The 22,443-nt window shown below is 41.6% G+C and overlaps 1 protein-coding gene across 1 annotated transcript; it reads right to left on the minus strand.

The window, feature by feature from the left end:
- Positions 1–412: 412 nt before the first annotated feature.
- zbtb43 (zinc finger and BTB domain containing 43) lies at positions 413–20,958 on the minus strand. Its single transcript, XM_084324288.1, has 2 exons — positions 20,902–20,958; positions 413–3,099 (listed from the first exon to the last, which is right to left on the minus strand). The coding sequence occupies exon 2, from the start codon at positions 3,078–3,080 to the stop codon at positions 1,653–1,655; it is 1,428 nt and encodes a 475-aa protein (XP_084180414.1). The 5' UTR covers positions 3,081–3,099; positions 20,902–20,958; the 3' UTR covers positions 413–1,652.
- Positions 20,959–22,443: the final 1,485 nt, after the last annotated feature.

A 22,443-nucleotide genomic window follows, 5' to 3' on the forward strand; every position in this document is an offset into this window, starting at 1 on the left:
AAACTAAAGCTAATGTGGAACTTGCAAGCAAAGGCAATACTCCATAAACTCAAGTGTGGCTGCCCTCAATTAGTCAGTTATTAGTCATGGAAAATGATAAGCACATTTCTGGCATCACAATTGACCACCTAGGGTGGGAACATGGTGGAAAGGAATCCCATCCTGAGCATGACATAAGAGCAAAATGGGCGTGGTGTGAATATGGTCAATACTCCTCAAAAACATGCTTTGGTCTTTGATATGCACTAGATCGGTCTTTCTACACAACCGCATTAATTTCCAGAAGGGCAATAATGTGGGAAACACAAATTTACAGATCTGTTGATTTCAACAGACCATTTAATTAGTCGACATCATCAGAATCCTATGCCTATACTCTCTTTAGTCAAGGACAGCCCTAAAGGCAAGTGCTGATACCACTGAGATGTATGACGAACATATGAGACAAACAGGCTACAAGTGAATGCCCATTATATATATTTTTTTCCTTCAATTTAAATTAAATTGAAATAACTTGCGCAATACAGTACATTGCTACATTTCAGCTAAGACTATTCACCACCATTTACTACTTTCTATCACTACTTCTAATGAATGAGCTGTTATTTACATAATATGCTCCCAAAACCATGAATAAATAGACATATTTATACACAGCATAATATGGATAACTCCGACATAAAAATCTTCTTGATGCAGATAAGAGGCAAGAAGAAGATCTGATGAAAATCTAGACTTTATAGAGAAAATGTGATAATGGCACCAACCTTTGAATTTCTATTCAAAGGTCTTGAGAAAGGGGATACATTATTGAATAACTCCTCTTCCTGCACTTAACAAAAGAAAGGCATGATTAAGAATCATCAGATATATTGTGCTTTTTGTTGAGTCTGTCAACACTGAGGTAAGTAACATGGACCCTGATGGGTGGTGTCTGTAAATAGAACAGCTGCTTCAAAGCCACTGCATGCAATCCACGTTTCTAATGTTTTGTGACTTTAAAATCATCCACAGATCTGGCTGTCCTGGAAGATGGCTTCCTGTAACCTCAACCTCAAGTCTGTCTGGACAGTGATCTGATCTACTGACACTAGTGATCTGAACAAAAGTACTCAGGCTTAATCCAGGTTGGGCAGGTTATGTGCAGCCTGCCAAATGAAGTGATCTCGGGGAAGAGTTGCAAGCGTGATCTGCAAATAGTTTTACTTATCCAACCGTGTGCTTCCAAATCATGTCGCAGGATTGGAAAACTGACCAAACTCATTCCCTAAAACCAATCTAGCATTGGGGAATGCGATTGTGATGGAGCTAAGGCTGAGACCACTTATCGATTTATCGATAACTGCGTGAAATCGATAAGTGGCGTCACTTATAGATTTGTTTTGCATGTGTAATTTTTTTTTTCTTTTTTATTATTTAACGTTAGTTCGTGTGTGTGTCATGGGCCAACTACAGCATCGCAAAAACTACAGTGAGTGCACGTGACACACGCACACGAACTAACGTTAAATAATATTTATTTCTTTAATTATGAAAAAAGTATTTAAATAAATATTCTGTTACACATGCAAAATTATAATAAAAAAAATCTATATTTATCGATAATTTTGTCCCGATTTATCGATTCTTCCAAATGGCATATCGTCTCAGCCTTAGCTGGAGCCCGAGTGGTCCTCTTGCCTCGCCTGGTGGGCCTTGTTGCAAGAGGACATGTGCCGGTTGAAGCTGTCCCTCCACATGAACTTCTTGGAGCAGAGGCCGCACTCGTAGGGCTTGATGCCCGTGTGTATCTTCATGTGGCCCACCAGGTGATGCTTCATCTTGAAACTCTTGCCGCAGACGGCGCAGCCGAAAGGCCGCAGGCCCAGGTGCATGCTCATGTGGCGATCTCGCTGGCTCTTGTGGGTGAAGTTCTTGCCACACTGGCAGGGGTAAAGCTTGTAAACCATGGAGGCAAAGCCAGAGTGAGACTCTTCTTCTTGGTGGCCACTCGGGGTGGTCTGCCCCTCGGTCTGCTCGTCTTCCCCCCCGGCCGCACCCGGCGTCCCTTCGAGGAGGTCCTCCTTCAGGTCTAGGATGTTCCCGTCGCTCTTGTCAGCGGAGAAGCCCTCCATGCTGGTACCATAGAAGTCCAAAGGGTCTTCATAAGGTCGTTCGTCATCTAGACTCTCCTCCAACTGAGCGACGATCTTTCCGTCTATGGCGTCTGCCAAAGAGCTCCTGCTGGCGGTGGCCTGGGAACGGCTCACCTGCCCAGAGTCAGTGTCGTCCTCACAGAACAGGCCACCGCAATTGTCCCTTTCTGACCGCTCCGCTTTAACATGAACCCACTTCCTGTGGCCCATGATGCTGGGTGGGACGTAGGACGGTCTGGTGTACTGGTATTCCCTGTTGCCTTCCTCTCCATCGTTTGGACTAGTGACCTCGCTGCCAGAGAACTCTGGGGAGCAGCAGCCGCCGAGCTGGGCACTGGGATCCAACGCAGGGGGGGAGAAACCACTGTCCTCCAGGAGTTGCTCCATCTCTATCTTGGCAAAGTTGTCCACTACCCCCCCACCATTGCTGGAGTCGAGGCCCAGGGAGCCGTCTACGGGACTGTGGTAACTGCTGTCCCCGGGCGACGGTTTGTCCTTAACCCTTGCGCCGCACGTCGCAGTCCCCAGTCCCCCTGTGGACTTATGCGCCGATGTGCCAGTCGAGCCACCTACCTCCAGGAGTTCGGTACATTTGTCCACTATGTGCCACATCTGAAGGAAGCTAGCTGCAGTGAGGAACGCCACTACCTCACCAGCCGGTAAGTGGAGCGTGCCAGTGTAGCAGGAGAGGAGGAGACGCTCGAACACACTGGGGTGCATGACGTCCGGCAGGACGACGCGAGCACTGTTTTTTAGGAGTACCTGGTCGCAGAAGTAGGGCGAACTGGCAGCAAGCACCGCCCGGTGAGCCCGGTACTGGTGACCCTGGATAACCACGATGATGTCGCAGAGTTGACCCCTCTGCCGCTGCTGGTTCAGCTTCTGCAGGAGGGAGCAGGAGAAGTTTGGGAACTCGACGCAGAGTGCGTCTCCCTCGGAATCCATGGTTGTCCTTTCTCTAAATCTGCAAAAGTCAACAGATGAATAGAGAACTGTAGTTTGAGAAATATGCACACGTCAAATGGTAAAACATGACCTTGGGGTATCATTTAAATTCTTTTGATTCCGGTGCCAAGACTGATGGTTTACAGTATATTAAATGATGCCAGTTCATAAGCCGGAAGAACGAACACTGAAAATAGACAAATACATAAACAGCTCACAACACTGCAGGGCTCCAATGTCCACTTATTTATTGCACCAACTCATTTTACATACTAAGTTGGCACGAATTTGTCTAGGTCCTAAACAGTGCCATCTTTATTATTCTTTATTTTATTTTATTCTTTTGACATATTTTGTATCTTTTCAGCAATTTTATACAATTTCCTTGAATCTGTGGAACATGTTTGTTATGTTTTTTTTTGCAAATAAACTAGTCTAAAACTAATTTGAATTATTTATTTTCTAGCACCTCTTTTGAAATGAGAATAGTTCCTAGTCCTTCTGAGCCTTCATGTTTCAGAATTTCCGGACAGGAAATACAGGAAATGATGACAGATAGTAGAGTCTTGCGATTATTACAAAAACATTTCAGTGATACCTTTTACCTAATCTATCGCTATAATCTCCAGGATCAATAATGAGAAATTAATTGTATTTTATTGCAAAGAAAGAATTATATCTAGTCTTTTTACCTCTCTGCCACTAGAGGGTGCTACACCCTCAGGACCCCTACTTCCCACAGTACTGGATCCTTAAATGTGGCTTGTCACACATTTAAGGTCTAAATGTATGGTCTAAAATGTATATCACGGTATAATTTGAAGCATAGACGGTAACGGTATATATCACGGTATCAGTGTTTCCGTTAGAATAATTTTTTTTGCCTGATAGGCAGGCTATATAAATAATGACATCCTCAAGGCATGTAGATTTATAATATTTTAACTTAAAACTAGGCTACTTTTGCGTATAGTCATTATATTCCAAATAAAATAAGTCCAGAGACTCCGTGCTGCTGCCGACTTTAAATCAAATGGGTGTCTGTGGGCAGTCGCCCGACATTAATAAACAGCAGTCTGTTATAATCACATTTTTATGAGCTAACGAATTCCGTTATATTGGACATTTGTATTAATTATATCAAGCGAAGAACTGAGAAATTTGGCAGAGAGAGACGGCAACATTATCGTGGGTTTGCATTAGGGCTGTCTTAAATACTTTGAAGCTTCGTTCGATGGCACAAGCTTCGAACGTTAAAAAAAATCGAAGTATAAAAAAAAAAAAAAATCATTGTTTTTTTGTTCACATTTTTTATTTTTATTTTATTTTTTACTTCGGTGTGTGTGTGTGTGTGTGTGTGTGTGTGTGTGTGTGTGTGTGTGCATGGGGCCATTGGGTGGGGCCGGGGGACAAATACACTGGAGGAAAGTAACCCAGCTCAGCACTGCCCAAATTATATCATCACTATTGCCTGTTTGAAGGATATCATCCTCAAACACATATACACCACCTACACGCCTATTCTCACTCAGTCCTTGCCCCACAATGGTGGAATGAACTACCCACCCCAGTTAGGACAGCCGAATCCCATCCAATCTTTCGCCGTCGACTAAAGACGCACTTCAACAATTATCTGAAATAAAATTTTAAAAATAAAATAAAAAAAATCTAACCCTAACTAACCTTACTGTCATGCACTTGTCCTAATAAACTAACCCACACTGTAACACGCAACACTTTGATGAATATTGTTACTCAGCTGATAAGAGTTGTATCCTTCCTGATGACCTGTCGTACAGAACTTGTAAGTCGCTTTGGATAAAAGAGTCAGCTAAGGCTACGTTTTGTGAACAGAAACCGCAAAAGTCGTCTTGCGGTTTCACTTTTAATTTTGCGTTTAGACGAGCGTTTTGGGGTGGAATTCTCTGTGCAGACGAGGCTGTAACGACGGAGCACCGCTGTCACACGATTGGCGCATATGTCACATGACGTGCTGTGAAGACCCGCCCTACTCTGCCTCTGATTCGCAGACTGTGGATGGGGAATGTGATTGGACCAAAGCAGAGTCACTCACAGACAGTGGGTCCACTCACGCCGCGGGACAGATTCTTGTGTATTTAACCCTTTCACTGCCACACGACAGCCGGTTGTGTGATAGTAAAGGGTTAACCTTCTGTCGTGTGGCAGTGAAAGGGTTAAAAGTACTGCTATAACGCTACGTTCAGAACACAGAACGGCGCGGGCCAGTCGAGGCACCTGCTGGCCCTGTAATTGGAATGAGTACACTTTAAATCCTTTAACGAGGATCCATTGGAGGGCAAGTCTGGTGCCAGCAGCCGCGGTAATTCCAGCTCCAATAGCGTATCTTAAAACTGGACTGATTCTTGTGTCTTTAAAAGTACTGCCAATGTAGCCTTCAAGTGATCTCTGTTGATATAGTCAGACATACTTGCTTTGTTTACGTCTCGGCTACTGGCGCTTACCTGCTACCTGTGACGTAAGCAGTACGCGCGACCAGAGCCGTGACAACCCTTTCGTCATCGTTTTAACAGATTTATACGGTTTGATAGTTTAGACGAAAGCGCAAAGGTTTTGCGTTTCTAGGAATTCCACCCTGGAAGGTAGTCTCACTTTTTTGCGGTTTCACCCCGTAAAAACGCCGTTTCCGTATAAACGAAAGGCACATCCGTAAAAATATTTTTGCGGATTCACCTGCTAGCGTTTCCGTCTAAACGGGGCCTAAATGACTAAATGTAAATGTGAATGTAAATGCCTTGTAGAATTCCACACATAAGAAAGAAAGATACTGGGATGAATAAACAAAATAGGAAATAAAATGTAGAAATGCATGCAATACATAAATAAATATGAATCTCCATATATGAAATAGAATATTTAGATAAGGTGCTACTGAGATGTTTGTGAGTTCTTTGTTTTTTTGTGGAAGTAGCCCTTCTTAAAAATGCATGAACATTCACTGATAATTGGTCTGTAGTGGAGTCTACAAGGTCTACATTGCCGGACCATGTAGAATCCGGACCTTGTAGACTGACAATTCTGTGCATAGTTTAGTCTACACAGGCCATATTTCAAATAATCAAAATCTTACTTCATTCATCTTAAACATTCTTGATTTGGGGGATTGGTAGTTCCCATGAAATCTGAAGTTGTTCAAACGACAACAGCGATCCACCTTGAATTAAATCACACTGTGTTGGCTGCGTCACAGTCACGAAAGGGGCTACTTAATTCATTAATCCAATCCACTTTATTTATAGAGCACATTTAAAAACAACAAAGTTTACCAAAGTGCTGTACAAGTCCCACAACATAAGATAAAAGAAAAAAAAAAATTATATAAAAAAAAAAAAAAAATTAATTCTTTTTTTATTCGAAGCTTCGAATTAAAATCGAAGCTCGGCCCCGAAGCTTCGATTGCCAAAAAAAAATCGAAGGTCAGCCCTAGTTTGCGTGATGACTCTCTCCACCTCGCAACGACTTATTTGCAAAGAGTATGTCGCTGCAGAGCAGCAGATTCAGCTGTTTTAAGGGGAGACACTGCAGGTGAATAGGGTAAAAAAAAATAACTAATAGATATCACAATGAAACTTCCCCAGTTGATTACTTATATTAAGACAAGACTTTTTTGTATTACAAGTTTTCTGAAATTGTATGTTTAAATATGCAAATGAGGCATGATCTACTTAAATATGCACTAATTTGCATATAATTCCAGGACAGAAATCTGAACATTGGATAAAGCCATTTTCAAAATTATAGTTTCATTTTGTTGACATATTAGAGCCAAAGGTTATTACAGAGGGGATTTTGGATATCTCTTTGTATCACTCCATAAATCAAAAAATATTCCATTCAGTCCATTTTTATGGTAAAATTCCATATTTCGCCATGTTTTTAGGAATAAAATGTGATATAAATCAGGGTATGAATGCGATATCAACAAACCCTTCTGTAAATACCTTCAGAACATAGATATGAATAGAACTGGAAGGTTTGGTGTATGTGAGTGCTACTGAAGTGGAGATTTCTGGCTCAGAGTATGAGGAAAAACTCTTAAAACTCATTTTTGGGAAAACGCCTTCAAAGTTCTGTATTGTAAAATGCCATACTTTTTTTTTTGAAACAGATATTTACAAACACAATACCTAATCAAACCATTAGTAATAGACAACCTAAACACATGCCTGATAACTGAATAATAATAATAATGATGTTATTGAACTGAACAGAACTACACACAGGCTACAAACAGTGTAGTACAGTGTAGTACCCCCTAATAGGCAAAACATATTTGAATAGATATCACTATGAAACTTTCCCAATTTGTTATGTACATATAAACTAAGAAAAAATATATTGCAAGTTTTCTGAAATTTATGTTTATATATGCAAATGAGGCACTTCCCCATTAAATATGTGCACATTTATGGATGCAATAAGGCAAAATGATGTAAAATAAACTAAATGTGTGTTATTGACGTTTTATTGTCACTAGTTTCATAGAAGACATGTTTAGGAAGCAAAATATAACAAAATCTCAAAATCAACAAAAAAAGTATATTTGACTATTCACCTGCAGTGTCTCGCCTTAAAGTGGAGATGAAGCAGTGAGCAATGTGATCCTAGTTTGTTTGTTGTGTACCTTGTGTAAGACAGGGTTCTATAATCAAATGTGAAATCTATCTTATTTGTCTGAAAAATATAATATAATATCCCTGTTTTCAACATGGGCGCCGCCATTTTGTTGCTGACGTCATGGCTGACGTCATACCGTGGCTTGGGTGTATACACTCTGGTTAGCTGCCTATATTGAATGGGTCAGTCAGCAGATAAAATGTTGCCTACAAAACAACGGGACCGCGGTGGTTCTGTTTGTATTGCTCCTGGCTGTTCAAACTAATTTTACCATGTGAGAGAGAGGAAAGTTGGTTAATTTCCACAAACTACCAGTGAAAAAAACAGTGTTGTTGACATGTTGGCTCGGGCTGCCTGCACCCAGACGGCGCGACCAGCCTGTTGGACAGGGAAGGAGGATCTGCAGCGAACACTTCATTGCCTCGGATTATGTTGTTGGGGTGGGATGTTTGTCCAGAAGACCACTAATCAGCTGAAGCCGGACGCGGTTCCCTCGGTCTTCGACAGACAGACCGGCGTTAGCTCTCGGGGCCCGGCGTTAGCTCTCGCTAGCTAGCGTTAGCAACCGGAGCGTCGCGGAGCATTCAGCCTGCTGGCTACACAGCTTGTGTAGCCAGCAGGCTGAATGCTCCGCGACGCTGGTTGAAGTGGGTCTAGGTAGCCAGCAGGCTGAATGCTCCGCGACGCTGGTTGAAGTGGGTCTAGGTAGCCAGCAGGCTGAATGCTCCGCGACGCTGGTTGAAGTGGGTCTAGGTAGCCAGCAGGCTGAATGCTCCGCGACGCTCCGGTTGCTAACGCTAGCTAGCGAGAGCTAACGCCTGGCCCCGGCTGGTGCCAACTAGCTAGCGATCGCTCCCGAGAGCTAACGCCGGTCTGTCTGTCGAAGACCGAGGGAACCGCGTCCGGCTTCAGCTGATTAGTGGTCTTCTGGACAAACATCCCACCCCAACAACATAATCCGAGGCAATGAAGTGTTCGCTGCAGATCCTCCTTCCCTGTCCAACAGGCTGGTCGCGCCGTCTGGGTGCAGGCAGCCCGAGCCAACATGTCAACAACACTGTTTTTTTCACTGGTAGTTTGTGGAAATTAACCAACTTTCCTCTCTCTCACATGGTAAAATTAGTTTGAACAGCCAGGAGCAATACAAACAGAACCACCGCGGTCCCGTTGTTTTGTAGGCAACATTTTATTTGCTGACTGACCCATTCAATATAGGCAGCTAACCAGAGTGTATACACCCAAGCCACGGTATGACGTCAGCAACAAAATGGCCGCGCCCATAATGCTAAATGCTTCAGAAATGTACACAACAAATCGTTTTTTCTTAGAAACTGCTTATTTTTATAACGTGCCTTCTTCTGTGGCTTATCTAAATACTAATGTGATGCTATGAATATGTATTTATCGCACTGCTTCATCTTCCCTTTAAGGCTCTATCTGGGGACCGCTCAACAGCGCCGCCCACCCAACAGCTGAATTGCCAATGGCTGAATTGGAGTACTGCACGGTGCCGGTACAGATGGGTGGGTTATGGTGGATTCTGCGGCTCTGCAGCTGTATATGCTTCTCGCAAAATCCAACATCCAGCTCGCGCTGCCCAGCCGTCAGAACACTACACATCATAATGTTCACAGCAAACTGTAGTTGATCACCAGGTATGTTTTATTAACGTAGAATAATTCATATAAGAAAAACGATAGGGAAATCTCTTACCTTTCTCCACTGGTTAAAAATGCCAGGAACTGAAATTGAAACTTGCTGTGCGCCGCAGTGATATGTGTTTATTATGAAATGACAATTGCGTGTTGACACGCCCACTGCGCGAAGCCTCCTAAATAACTTTTTCCAGTTTGCACATATCTATTATCTATGACTAATTCTATCTATTTTTAGGGGCAAATGAGAGTGAAATAGTCGCACTGTGGTTACATGACGTCATTGCTATTTTAGAGCTGCTCTACCGGTTACAAGGTATAGTCAAAATCCATACCGTAGAGCAAATTCATACCGTATACCGTTTATACCGTCCACCCCTAGCTTGTCGTCAATCATATTTTACTGATTGAAACGGAGCTATCTGCAGTCATTTTTGTCATCCATCTCTCATCTGGCCGCTGGCCTACACAGCGAGGTAAAGCTAATGATCTATTTCCCTGCAACTTTCCTATGTGACGTGCCCGCGGACCCGTGCAGTTTTCTAGTCACTAGAACTATTGAGTGATTACATGAGATTACATAGGGATCAGATAAAACTAGGCATTGCAGATCAAATATGACTCAAGGTCAGACAATTACATGTTTTATTTCCCACTTAAAATGTCAGAAAAAAATTTTATGTTCAACTTTAGGTAGAAAAGGAGATGGTTTACGAGTGAGCATGGCACCATTTTCTTTTTGAAAACTGGAGCAGAGTATTTATCTAATCAGGTGCATTCCACATGGGGGAAACAGGAAGTAGGAAAGGGATACGTGCCCATAACGAGCACGGCCGCTGTCTCACCAGACCGTTTAAGGCTACCGTCACGACAGAGGCTCTATCCTATGTATGTATGGCAGATTTAACCTGTGTGCATTGATTACCTCAATGTGCAACAGGTGTGTGCAGCCACGCCTTCTCCTGGCCAGGGAGTTCTTCTGTGTGTGTGTGTGTGCGTGCATGCGTTTAGAAAGTTTAAAACTTGTGTGCAACGGAATTGATAATCAACGGGCTATGGTCGGTTCTCATGGAGCACTACGTGATGCTCATGCAGGCTGAGGTAGAATATAGCTGAGACCACTTGATGCTCATGCACGCTGAGGTAGAATATAGCTGAGACCACTTGATGCTCATGCACGCTGAGGTAGAATATAGCTGAGACCACTTGATGCTCATGCACGCTGAGGTAGAATATAGCTGAGACCACTTGATGCTCATGCACGCTGAGGTAGAATATAGCTGAGACCACTTGATGCTCATGCAGGCTGAGGTAGAATATAGCTGAGACCACTTGATGCTCATGCAGGCTGAGGTAGAATATAGCTGAGACCACTTGATGCTCATGCACGCTGAGGTAGAATATAGCTGAGACCACTTGATGCTCATGCAGGCTGAGGTAGAATATAGCTGAGACCACTTGATGCTCATGCAGGCTGAGGTAGAATATAGCTGAGACCACTTGATGCTCATGCAGGCTGAGGTAGAATATAGCTGAGGGACGAACCACTTGATGCAGGGCCTTCCCTAAACAATGTGTGTAGTGTGTGCATTAGAGCTGTTCCCAAAGCCTGTTTTTGGGATTCGAACTTCGCCAGGGTTTTTCGAACAGACGTTCGAACCATCGTTTTTAACCATGCGAAAAAGATTGCTCTTAAAAATAATTCTGGTTCAGTACTGTCGAGTCTCGACTTTAGGCACATAGCGCACATTTACGCATATAACGTAGCGCATGTGCGCATATTGCTGCGGTTATTAAAGGCCTTTAAATGGCCTTTTTCAGTGTTTAAGTTCAAGTTCAAGTTCTTTAATAGTTGTCATACAGAAGTACAGAATACTTTCATACAAAATGCTTCTTACTGTTACGCTCCAGAGACTGTGCTAGACAAGATAGTATCAAATAACATAATAACATAATATAGCATGAATTTAGAAGAAGAAATGAGGTCACAGTGTTCGGTATAGACATATGTACAATGTTCTGAGTTACCATATAATATACAATACACAATACTATGCAGTGTACTAATGTACAGTACTATCTAGTGCAAAGCAGAAATGGGATGAGGTACAATTTTAGGTACAATTTACAGTAAGGTGTACGAGTTGTAGTGCAATCCTTCATCCATAAATATAAAGTGTGGGGAGTGGGTGCTACAGTGTGTTTGTTTAAAGTGGGTGTGTGCTATAAGTGTGTGGAGTGGGTGCTACAGTGTGTTTGTTTAAAGTGAGTGTGTGCGTGTGGATGTGTGTGCTATGTGCGTTTGGTGGTTGTTGTTGTGTAGTGTTCATTCATTGTTCGTTTAGCAGCCTGATGGCCTGGGGATAGAAGCTTCTTCTGAGTCTTTCTGTTTAGCATTGTTTCCTAGCTATGTGGACTTATATTAATATGATCTATGTCTCTAATTCTCATATTGGCGCATTCTTCCAATTCTCCTCTCACAATATTCACCCTCACTGAACTGAGTCATCTGAAAATGTGATGATTTGTGATGTCAGAGAGACACCGCTGCATGTTAATGTCCATGCATAAAGGCCACACAGTGGTTTAGGAGCCCAGCCTCAAAACAGCTTAAGATCTTCAGGTAGAAAAATGCTGTTTTTGAGGACTTGATTAGAAATACAAAACAATGAATTAAAAAATATATATAATTACAGAGGTGTTCCATAAACTCACAGGAATTGTGTAAAAGTGCCCAAATAGTGAAAGAAATAGTAAAATAGTTCCCCTTTAAGAATAGTAGTACCTACTTCCTGCTATCTTAACGTTAGCAAGCTAAACGTGTTAGTCTGACTCTGACTTAATTAACGTGCATAACATACCCGTGTAACGTTAAGTAACTTGTGTTCCGCTGGGAAAGATCAGCATCACTACATACACTTGGTTTAATCCAAACGTCCATTCGGAAACATTGTATTATGAAATAAGACGGGTGAATGTGAGTCACTCAAAACTTCAACTCTCTTTTTTGCATGATTGATTAATTTCCTGATAATGTATGACAGTGACCCCTCCTCATCTCGACTAGACTGTGTTGTTGTGACCTGTGTACAACATAGTACTGTGATATTCTGATATATATCACATTCTGATATATATTTTTTGTGTACAAAATAAAAATAAAAATAAACATTTAAAATAAATAAAAAAGCGGATGTTCAAACCCATTAACACTTTGATTGCCACGCAGTATGCCCATCCTTATGCCCAGTCTGCCAGTGCTGTAACCCTATGGAGATGTTTACCTTCTTTGCAGGGCTATAACTTTTTAAATATTATAGCTATATAGACATTACTATGGCCCATTCAACATCGGGTATCTATCGTTCCGGATGTGGGAACGTTATATTTTTTCATTCATACATTGTTGTGTTAATACCGTCGAGAATATAAGTATGTTTTTAAGGTTTTCTCTTCTGCAGTAATTCCTAAAACGCTAGTTATAGGCCCTGACGCATATGATAGATTATCGATTGGCGTTTCTTTCCTATACACGCTATATTAAAAAATTCAAATGTATATGATCGGTATACATTATGCTTCATCATGCGTGAAGGAAAGGGGGGGGGGGGTTGTTTATAATTCCTTGATCGTCAGTAACGGCTTTATTTAGTATGGGTAGATTTGATTGCCGTGAAATGAATAAACAATCGGGCTGAAAATAACGCTATATTCCTCTTACCGTTCGCCGATGAGACTGGAGGAAAAATATTCCAATTATTTGACGTCGATCTGCTAGATCCATTTCCCGTTTGTATGATGCAATAAACGCCGAAATCATATTGATTATTGCGTTTCTAAAGCGATCCCATGCACTCGAGTGTTTGTCTGGATCCATGTAAGAAGATATTACTGCCGGAGGGATTTCCTCGATGCACAGAGTGCCACTTCCGGTTTGGCTAGGAGTGTAACTCGCCGGACATCCACCAGGCGGCGGTATTGAGGCGTTGCAATATCAGACAGGGTCCAGCTGCAGTCCCGGAAGGAGGCTGGATGAATTATGAATGCCATTGCGAAAAAATGAAATATTGATCCCAAAAACGTGACTTCCCTCCAGACTAGGGATGGGACCGAATATTCGAAAATTCGAATAGTCGTTTCTGTTAAGATCGATTTCATTTTTTTTTTACAATTTTTGTTATTATTATTATTATTTTATTAAATGCTTTTTTTTTTAAGCAAACACTTATTTAATTCCTTTTTATATTTAGAGGCAGCCTAATTTTCATAGCCTAATTGATCAAAAAGTTGCACATGCTACTGTTTCTGTTTGTTTATTAAAGCCGGTTGATAGGCCAATGCAATGCTGTTATTATAGGCTACGATGGTGAATGGTGTCATTTTGATTTATTGTCGGTCAGCTGATAAAAAATATAAAAGAAAATAAATAAAATAAAAAATTATATATTCATATATATTATGAAACACGAATTTTCGAGCACTTTTGCTAGAAAGTCCCATCCCTACTCCAGACCATCCCCCTAGTTGTAAGCTTCCTAGACAGTGGTGCGTTGGTGATTTCATACCTGGTTGCACTGTGTTTTAATGACGTCATGTGCACGCGCGCTCCCGGGGCACGCACATGCGCTGCCTACCATGCATGCGCATAAATGTTCCCTCGCGTGCGCACAGAATAAAGACTATGCCTAATTGCCTCTAGGAATGTAACACATTTCATTCACAAGTTGTGTGAATGTATCTGAGGACGTATTTGAACACACCTGACGACCTGAGCTATGGTTATGCAAAGTAGCCAGGTGGGTACTTGGCGAGTTGGCGCATGAGTCTTGTGTGCACATCTGTACATGTGCATGCGCGTGCTCCTGCTCAAAGAAGTTTGGTACAGCGTGCAACCCCGTCCCATGAGCACTGCATGCCTGTTCGCCTGTAACTGTTCCGCAACAGTAAGTGACTTCCGGGGTAGGCCTGATTGGCCCCGACAGGCACGTGACGCGGCAAACTCAGGACGCGCAACGAGGCTGCTGAGAGCTGTCGCGCGGAAATAGGCTGTCTATTGCCATTCTCTAACACAAACTCTAACCTTAACCAGCTCCTTAACAGCGCCTAAACTTAACCGTTCTAACCTTAACCAACTCCGAAACAATGCCTAACCTTAACCTTAACCTTAACCATGCCTAACCTTAACCATAGAAAGAATATTGCCATTCTCTAAGACAAACTCTAACCTTAACCAGCTCCTTAACAGCGCCTAAACTTAACCGTTCTAACCTTAACCAACTCCGAAACAATGCCTAACCTTAACCTTAACCTTAACCATGCCTAACCTTAACCGGCGAAAGAATACACGTTAAAAAAAAATCACGTTAAAAAAAAAAGATTTGATGGGATTCGAACTCATCAACAACGGACCGCAGGATCGCAGGACCGCTGCTCTGCCAGGTGAGCTGAAGCGCCGAATGAAAGTCATGGCGTATTTGGACGGTTACGTAATTCCGCAAGCTCTGCCGCTCGGCTCCGCGGAGCGTGCCGCGCGGCAGAGAAAGTTGCGCGTCACGTGCCTGTCGGGGCCAATCAGGCCTACCCCGGAAGTAACTTACTGTTGCGGATAAGCTATAAGCTGCCTGTTCCTAGCTGAGTCTGTACTAACAAGTGAATGACAGCCGTAGGGCTGACCTTCGAATTTTTTTTTGGCAATCGAAGATTCGGGGCCGAGCTTCGATTTTAATTCGAAGCTTCGAATAAAAATTTCTTTATTTTTTTTTTTTTTTTTATCTTATGTTGTGGGACTTGTACAGCACTTTGGTAAACTTTGTTGTTTTTAAATGTGCTCTATAAATAAAGTGGATTGGATTAATGAATTAAGTAGCCCCTTTCGTGACTGTGACGCAGCCAACACGGCTGTGTGATTTAATTCAAGGTGGATCGCTGTTGTCGTTTGAACAACTTCAGATTTCATGGGAACTACCAATCCCCCAAATCAAGAATGTTTAAGATGAATGAAGTAAGATTTAGATTATTTGAAATATGGCCTGTGTAGACTAAACTATGCACAGAATTATGTCAGTCTACAAGGTCCGGATTCTACATGGTCCGGCAATGTAGACCTTGTAGACTCCACTACAGACCAATTATCAGTGAATGTTCATGCATTTTTAAGAAGGGCTACTTCCACAAAAAAACAAAGAACTCACCAAAACATCTCAGTAGCACCTTATCCAAATGTTCTATTTCATATATGGAGATTCATATTTATTTATGTATTGCATGCATTTCTACATTTTATTTCCTATTTTGTTTATTCATCCCAGTATCTTTCTTTCTTATGTGTGGAATTCTACAAGGCATTTACATTCACATTTACATTTAGGCATTTAGCTACGCTTTTATCCAAAGCGACTTACAAGTTCTGTACGACAGGTCATCAGGAAGGATACAACTCTTATCAGCTGAGCAACAATGTTCATCAAAGTGTTGAGTGCTACAGTGTAGGTTAGTTTATTAGTGTGCATGACAGTAAGGTTAGTTAGGGTTAGATTTTTTTTTTTTTTTTTTTTGGATAATGGTTGAAGAAGTGCGTATTTAGTCGACGGCGAACGATTGGACGGGATTCGGCTGTCCTAACTGGGGTGGGTAGTTCATTCCACCATTGTGGGGCAAGGACTGAGAATAGGCGTGTAGTAGGGCTGGGCGATATGACCAAAAACGTTATCGCGATAAAATTATAAAATTATTTTCATATAATTCGATATCGATAATTATCGTCGATATAATGTCCGTCAAGTTTAATTAACTTCTTATGCTGCTGCGAATGTCTCAAGTCGAGTTGATGTCGTCATCAGTCTGCGCACATTAGCCGACAAGCGGAGTATCTCATGACAATAAATATGACCCTAAAATACTCTCTTCCGCCACAATATATTGAAACGATGTCCACTGTATATCCCACACTACCATAAACGTGGCCTCAGAATTCAAAACACACACATACTCGGCACGTAAATATATAAAACAGTGCCGTGCAAGCTAGTTATCCTAGCCAGCCTGTTGGTTCTAAGCGATGTATTCCATGACAATGTGCTAAATATGACACTAAAATACTCTCTTCCGCCACAATATATTGAAACGGCGTCCACTGTATATCCCACACTACCATAAACGTGGCCTCAGAATAAAAAAAAAACACATACTCGGCACGTAAATATATAAAACAACGGCGTGCAAGCTAATTAGCCTAGCAAGCCTTGTTGTTGATTGAGTCCTACCTCCTTCCGGGTCTCGGCCATCTCCTTCACTGATTGGTTGTTAGCTGTTGTGCGTAAGTACGTCATCACGTAACGCTGGTTGTTGTTAGTGAGTGTGCTGAGCCGAGGCTGAACGGAGCCAAGCTTGGAAATCGATATATCGAAACTTTGCGACCACGTTTCATGTTTATTTCGAGGAAATAATTTATCGCGATAGTTATCGTTATCGTTTTATCGCCCAGCCCTAGCGTGTAGGTGGTGTATATGTGTTTGAGGATGATATCCTTCAAACAGGCAATAGTGATGATATAATTTGGGCAGTGCTGAGCTGGGTTACTTTCCTCCAGTGTATTTGTCCCCCGGCCCCACCCAATGGCCCCATGCACACACACACACAGAAGTAAAAATTTAAAAAAAAATGTAAAAAAAGAATTTGATTTTTTTTTTTTTTTTTTTTTTTTAAACTTCGATTTCTTTTTTTATGTTCGAAGCTTGTGCCATCGAACGAAGCTTCGAAGCTTCGAAGTATTTAAGACAGCCCTAGACAGCCGACCATCCTAGATGAGTCGGTACTAACAAGTGAATGACAGTGACAGCCGACCATCCTAGATGAGTCGGTACTAACAAGTGAATGACAGCCGACCATCCTGGATGAGTCATTACTAACAAGAGAATGACAGCTGACCATCCTGGATGAGTCAGTACTAACAAGAGAATGACAGCTGACCATCCTGGATGAGTCAGTACTAACAAGTGAATGACAGCTGACCATCCTGGATGAGTCAGTACTAACAAGTGAATGACAGCTGACCATCCTGAATGAGTCGTTACTAATGACAGCTGACCATCCTGGATGAGTCAGTACTAATGACAGCTGACCGTCCTGGATGAGTCAGTACTAATGACAGCTGACCGTCCTGGATGAGTCAGTACTAATGACAGCTGACCGTCCTGGATGAGTCAGTACTAACAAGTGAATGACAGCAGATCTAGAATAGAACTCTGTCTCATACATTGCATCATGAAAGAGACGATAAACAAACAATATTAGAACAAGTATCAAAATAGACCAAGGCCACTGATCCTAAATAACAGGCTGAGATAGGAATTTCAAGTTACTACCAAGTCAAAATACTATTCGATATTCACTGAGAAATATTCAATCATTCTTCAAAGATCGCCAAAGCCAAGCCATGATTTAAGCCAAGTGGCTATCTAGCTAGCCACTAGCATGCTTGACTGTAGTTAGCAAGCTAACGTTAACTGTGTTAGCTGGGCTACTGTAACTTTATTTGATTTATTTCATGTTCCATTTGATACAACACAGCATCGTAACTGAGTGGTAGTGTTACTTAGCGACTAGCATGCTATGTATCCTGGCTTTGCTAACTACAGTCAAATGGGTGTATTTCACTAGCATGCTAGTAGCTAGCTAGATAGCCACTTGGCTTCAATCATATGCTTCTAGTCCTGACCTGCTGATAATAACATTATAAGTTATAAAAGTTTGAGATCCACAAGAGATGTGTAGTAGTACAACTGTGTAAAATATGCTTTATTTTCTGATATTAATATTTTCAGATGGGTCATTAGTTAACGGCAATTACTAATAGTTAGCAATTAGTTAATGGTAGGTCATTGTTATTAGCTAAGTGTCTTGGTCTAGTACAATCACAAAGAGGGTCTATGACCATAGCACATGCGTGTTAAAAGCATCCCGACGGGTGCTCGGTCTTAGTCAGACTGCAAAGCATACTAGGTACGCAGCAGGCGGCCCCATTAGATTAGATGGGAATCTATAAAAGGAATCTATAAAAGAAAGAAGGGTCATTACATCACTGTGTAGTGAACACACCTTGTTGCCACGAGTAGAAACGTTCAGTTCGGCCAACATTGAGTTGAATTGGATCAGCCATCTCCTCGTTTATGTAATTTAAACAGGTTATTATTACCTCAGATGTCAGAATCTTCTGCAATTTGTTACATTGTTAACTAGCTAATGTTTGAAATATTGGTTGATGTACATTTCCTCAGATAGCTGGTATATTTTCTATTTCAATACAGGCTTCAATAGAACTGGCACCACAGTCTGGCACCAAGCAGAGCATAGAACGCTGTTATTCTGACGTGATGATGACCCTCCATTTACCAGTCGACCAAGTTAGTCGATTAGTAATTTGTTATGCTTTGTGTTCCATGCTCAAGTGAGCTAGGCTATTTCCTGAAAAATAATAAGCACATCTCTACTAAGCACAACATTCAAACAGGTCTCATAAGAATGCACATGAGAAACACCTTTTTCTTTTTTTTTACAGATTTGTGAATTAAATCAAATACGATTAGCTACTTGATCCTATGCCCTATGACTATTAGTCTACTAAGAATTTCCTGAATTGTATAGTTTGTTTTTTATGCCACTTTTACATCAGGGAACTGTGCCATTGCTCCGTGACAGCCCCCCTCACACCACCCCCGGCCGGGACCCCCCACCCCTAACTCAACCTACTGCTGAACTCTGTTGGCTATACTAAAGAAATCCATACAGTACAACGAAAAGAAGTTTGGCATCCAATCAAGAGTGCAAATGGAACAGTTTAAAGTGTGTTAGTAATAGTATGTGTATGTGTACAATCAATGTACACATAAATTAGTACTACTGAGTAATAGTGCTAATCAGAAGCATGTACAGAGTTGTAGTATATGTACAGTTATAAAGACACTATGTAGTAAGTCATACTGGCCAGTGGCCACTGGCCAGCAGCGTAACTAGTAAGTGAAGGTAAGGGATATGTACAGACATGGATATAGTATACAGTATCTACTGCCTACATCTGTCTTACAGTTACTCATACTGTACCTACTTTCATTATACCACAATGTTATAAAACACTGTATATATATATATCCACAAGATACTCATAAGATAATATATTCCTTGGGGGGAGGGCACAAATAAAATAAAATTGCCATTCAATGTGTATTGTATTCCACTGTACCTTGATGACTAATACATACATTTATTTAAAAAAAATAGATAGAAGATCTATAGAAGATATATATTCCTTTATTGATCCCCTTGGGGATCAATATTAGTTAAACCACTGACTAGACTGGTTTATTATAGTGTACATACATTAACTTAGAAAAATTACTCTGTAGTTTTGTCAAATATTTGCATAGTCTACTCTATTATACTACAATGCACTTTACTGCTCCTTTGCACTCTGGTTAGAAAACTCACAATTTATTTCACACCTATTCTATTCAGTATAACTACCTCTTGGTGGTCTAACAAACTACTGGACGGACACTCACTAACTTCCCTGCACAGCTGTAAACAGAGTATGCTTCGCTGCTGTCACTAATGTATAGTGTATCATCTATGGGCATGTACTAAATGTATGGAACGTGACACATCCTGGCTACAACATTGTTTGCTGTGCTTTTACATTTGGTAATTTTTAGCTGCACGCGAGGTCCTGCAATCATTGTAATTGATTGATTGATTGAAAATTGTATTAACAGATTGCAGAATGGGTACAATACAGTACAGCTCAATACACACAATTGTTAAGGGGGTGCAGACCAGAGAAAGACTTTCGTCTTGTTTACATCAGGGTCCCCCAGTTACCACTGTGCCATGTGTCGGTCTGTATTTTGTAAGTTGTGCACCTCGACAAATCCCTGCGAATTTTGCCAAGTGTTTCTGAAAGTGACACATGACATGTACTTAGTTCATGCATTCAGGCCTGATCACCACTAGATGACAGCTCTGTCCACAGTCTGGTAACATCTCTCCCTGTGTCTTTCTGCAGCTCCAGAGGGACTGGCAGCCATTACCACTTTAGCATCAGAGATGCAAGATGCGCTTTTCAGGAGAGAGGATGCAAAGCTCGTCTCGTTGCCAAATGTCGTCGTAATCATCAATCCTTCAATAAATAAGTCAGTTTTACTGTGTTATGAATGAAGACCATGATGATTAGGGAAACAACACGCGATTGTCATCACGTAGCATCCATGTGGGATCGTGATGCAACAATGTCTTAATTATGCTTGATTGTAAAATTGTTATACATTTCCTTCACGATGCTGAAGAAATTATGTTGCGGAACCCAGCGAGCGGCGCGCGTTATGGCGCTAGTCTGCCAAAAAAGGCACCGCGCACGGGATACTTGGAAGCACGTAATGTCCCGTCATTTTCAGTTTAAGACACTAAAGCGTGTTGCAGTCTGGATATTGGTCAAGGATTAAAACACACGGGTCTCTTACCTTGCGATACATTTTTATTTCTTGATCAAATGTTACAAAAGCCGCCTCTCTTCCGAGTTCCACCACCGGATTCGTTTGTCAAGCCAGTGTAAATAAGGAATTCTACTTCCGTGTATAAATTGATTTAATTCTTCAAAATAAATGCTCCCGTTGCGATTCCATTTTAAAAGGTTGCCTGTGTAAAATGTTGTTGAAAAGGTTAATAACAACATATGAATGGTGAAATGTCTTTTACTAATTAATATAAGTGTATATCATAATATTATAACATAGAAATGTATATTATATATAGGCCCACTGGGGGGGGGGAGACCCTAATGAAAACAAGACGAATGAATGAATGAATGAATGAATGAATGAATGAATGAATGAATGAATGAATGAATGAATGAATGAATGAAAACTTTATTTAACAGATTGCAGAATGGGTACAATACAGTACGGCTCAATACATACAATTGTTAAGGGGATGCAGACCTGAGAAAGACGTTTGTCTTGTTTCCATCAGGGTCCCCCATTTTCAATTCAAATAGACATTTATGACATACACAACATACATGACATTTGTGGCATAGGGACATATAGGTATTTAGTACTGATACATTTGTGACATATACGGTATTCAAATATACAGTACTGTTACCCCTAGATCCTGACAGAGTATATGATGGGGAGGGGACTGTACATTAGGAGGGGGTGGGTGGGTGGGAGGGAAATATACATACGGCGGGGAGGGAATATATACATGCGGTGGGGAGGAGACTGTCTATTAGGAGGTGGTGGGGGTTTTGGGCATTTACGGTGGCCAGTTTCGAATTGCAGCCTCCCGTAGGTGCTCTTTAAGGGCGGTTTTGAATGTGGGCAGGGATTCACATTCCTTTACAGCTTTGGGTAGGGCGTTCCACATTGTTGTGGCATAATTGCGAAACGTGTTTAGTCCCTTGTTTGAACCGAATCTGGGTTTAACATGATTTGTTGAGCTTCCTCTGTAGTGGTTGTGGTATTCACTGACCTTTGGGAAGTATTTTGACATGTACATGGGCACCCCGGTCGTATAGTGTATCTTGTAGACCAGGCCCATTGCAAGTTGCTGTACTCTGTCGTCTACTCTAAGCCATCCTAGGTTGTCAAAGTGGGCAGGGGTGAGGTGGGTTCTGGGGTTCAGGTCAAGTAGTAGTCTGACCAGTTTGTTTTGTGATGTTTGTAATTTTGTTTTAAGCGCCTTTGAGGTGCTTTGGTACCATGAGGTGCACGCATAGTCATAGTACCCTTGAATGAGTGCTCCTGCCAGAGTCTTCAGGGTATTCTTGTTTACCAGAGAGGAGATCCGGTACAAGAATCTAGTTCGTTGGTTGACTTTTTTTATTACATTGGATGCCATTTTGTCACAGGAAAGATTTGCCTCTAGGATGGAACCCAGGTAGGTAATTTCGTCTTTCCTTGTGACAGTATTGTCACCCACTGTAACTGAGAAGCCGTCGGTCTTGCTGAGTTTGTTATTTGAACCGAAGAGAATGGACTCTGTTTTGCCCATGTGTAATG

The sequence above is a fragment of the Notolepis coatsorum genome, assembly GCF_963971535.1.
Source record: "Notolepis coatsorum genome assembly, chromosome: 11".
In the NCBI taxonomy this organism is placed as follows: Eukaryota; Metazoa; Chordata; class Actinopteri; order Aulopiformes; family Paralepididae; genus Notolepis; species Notolepis coatsorum.

What these genes read in the sequence shown, in the direction of transcription:
- zbtb43 (XM_084324288.1), bottom strand. Translation starts at nt 3,080, where the DNA reads ATGGATTCCGAGGGAGACGCACTCTGCGTCGAGTTCCCAAACTTCTCC.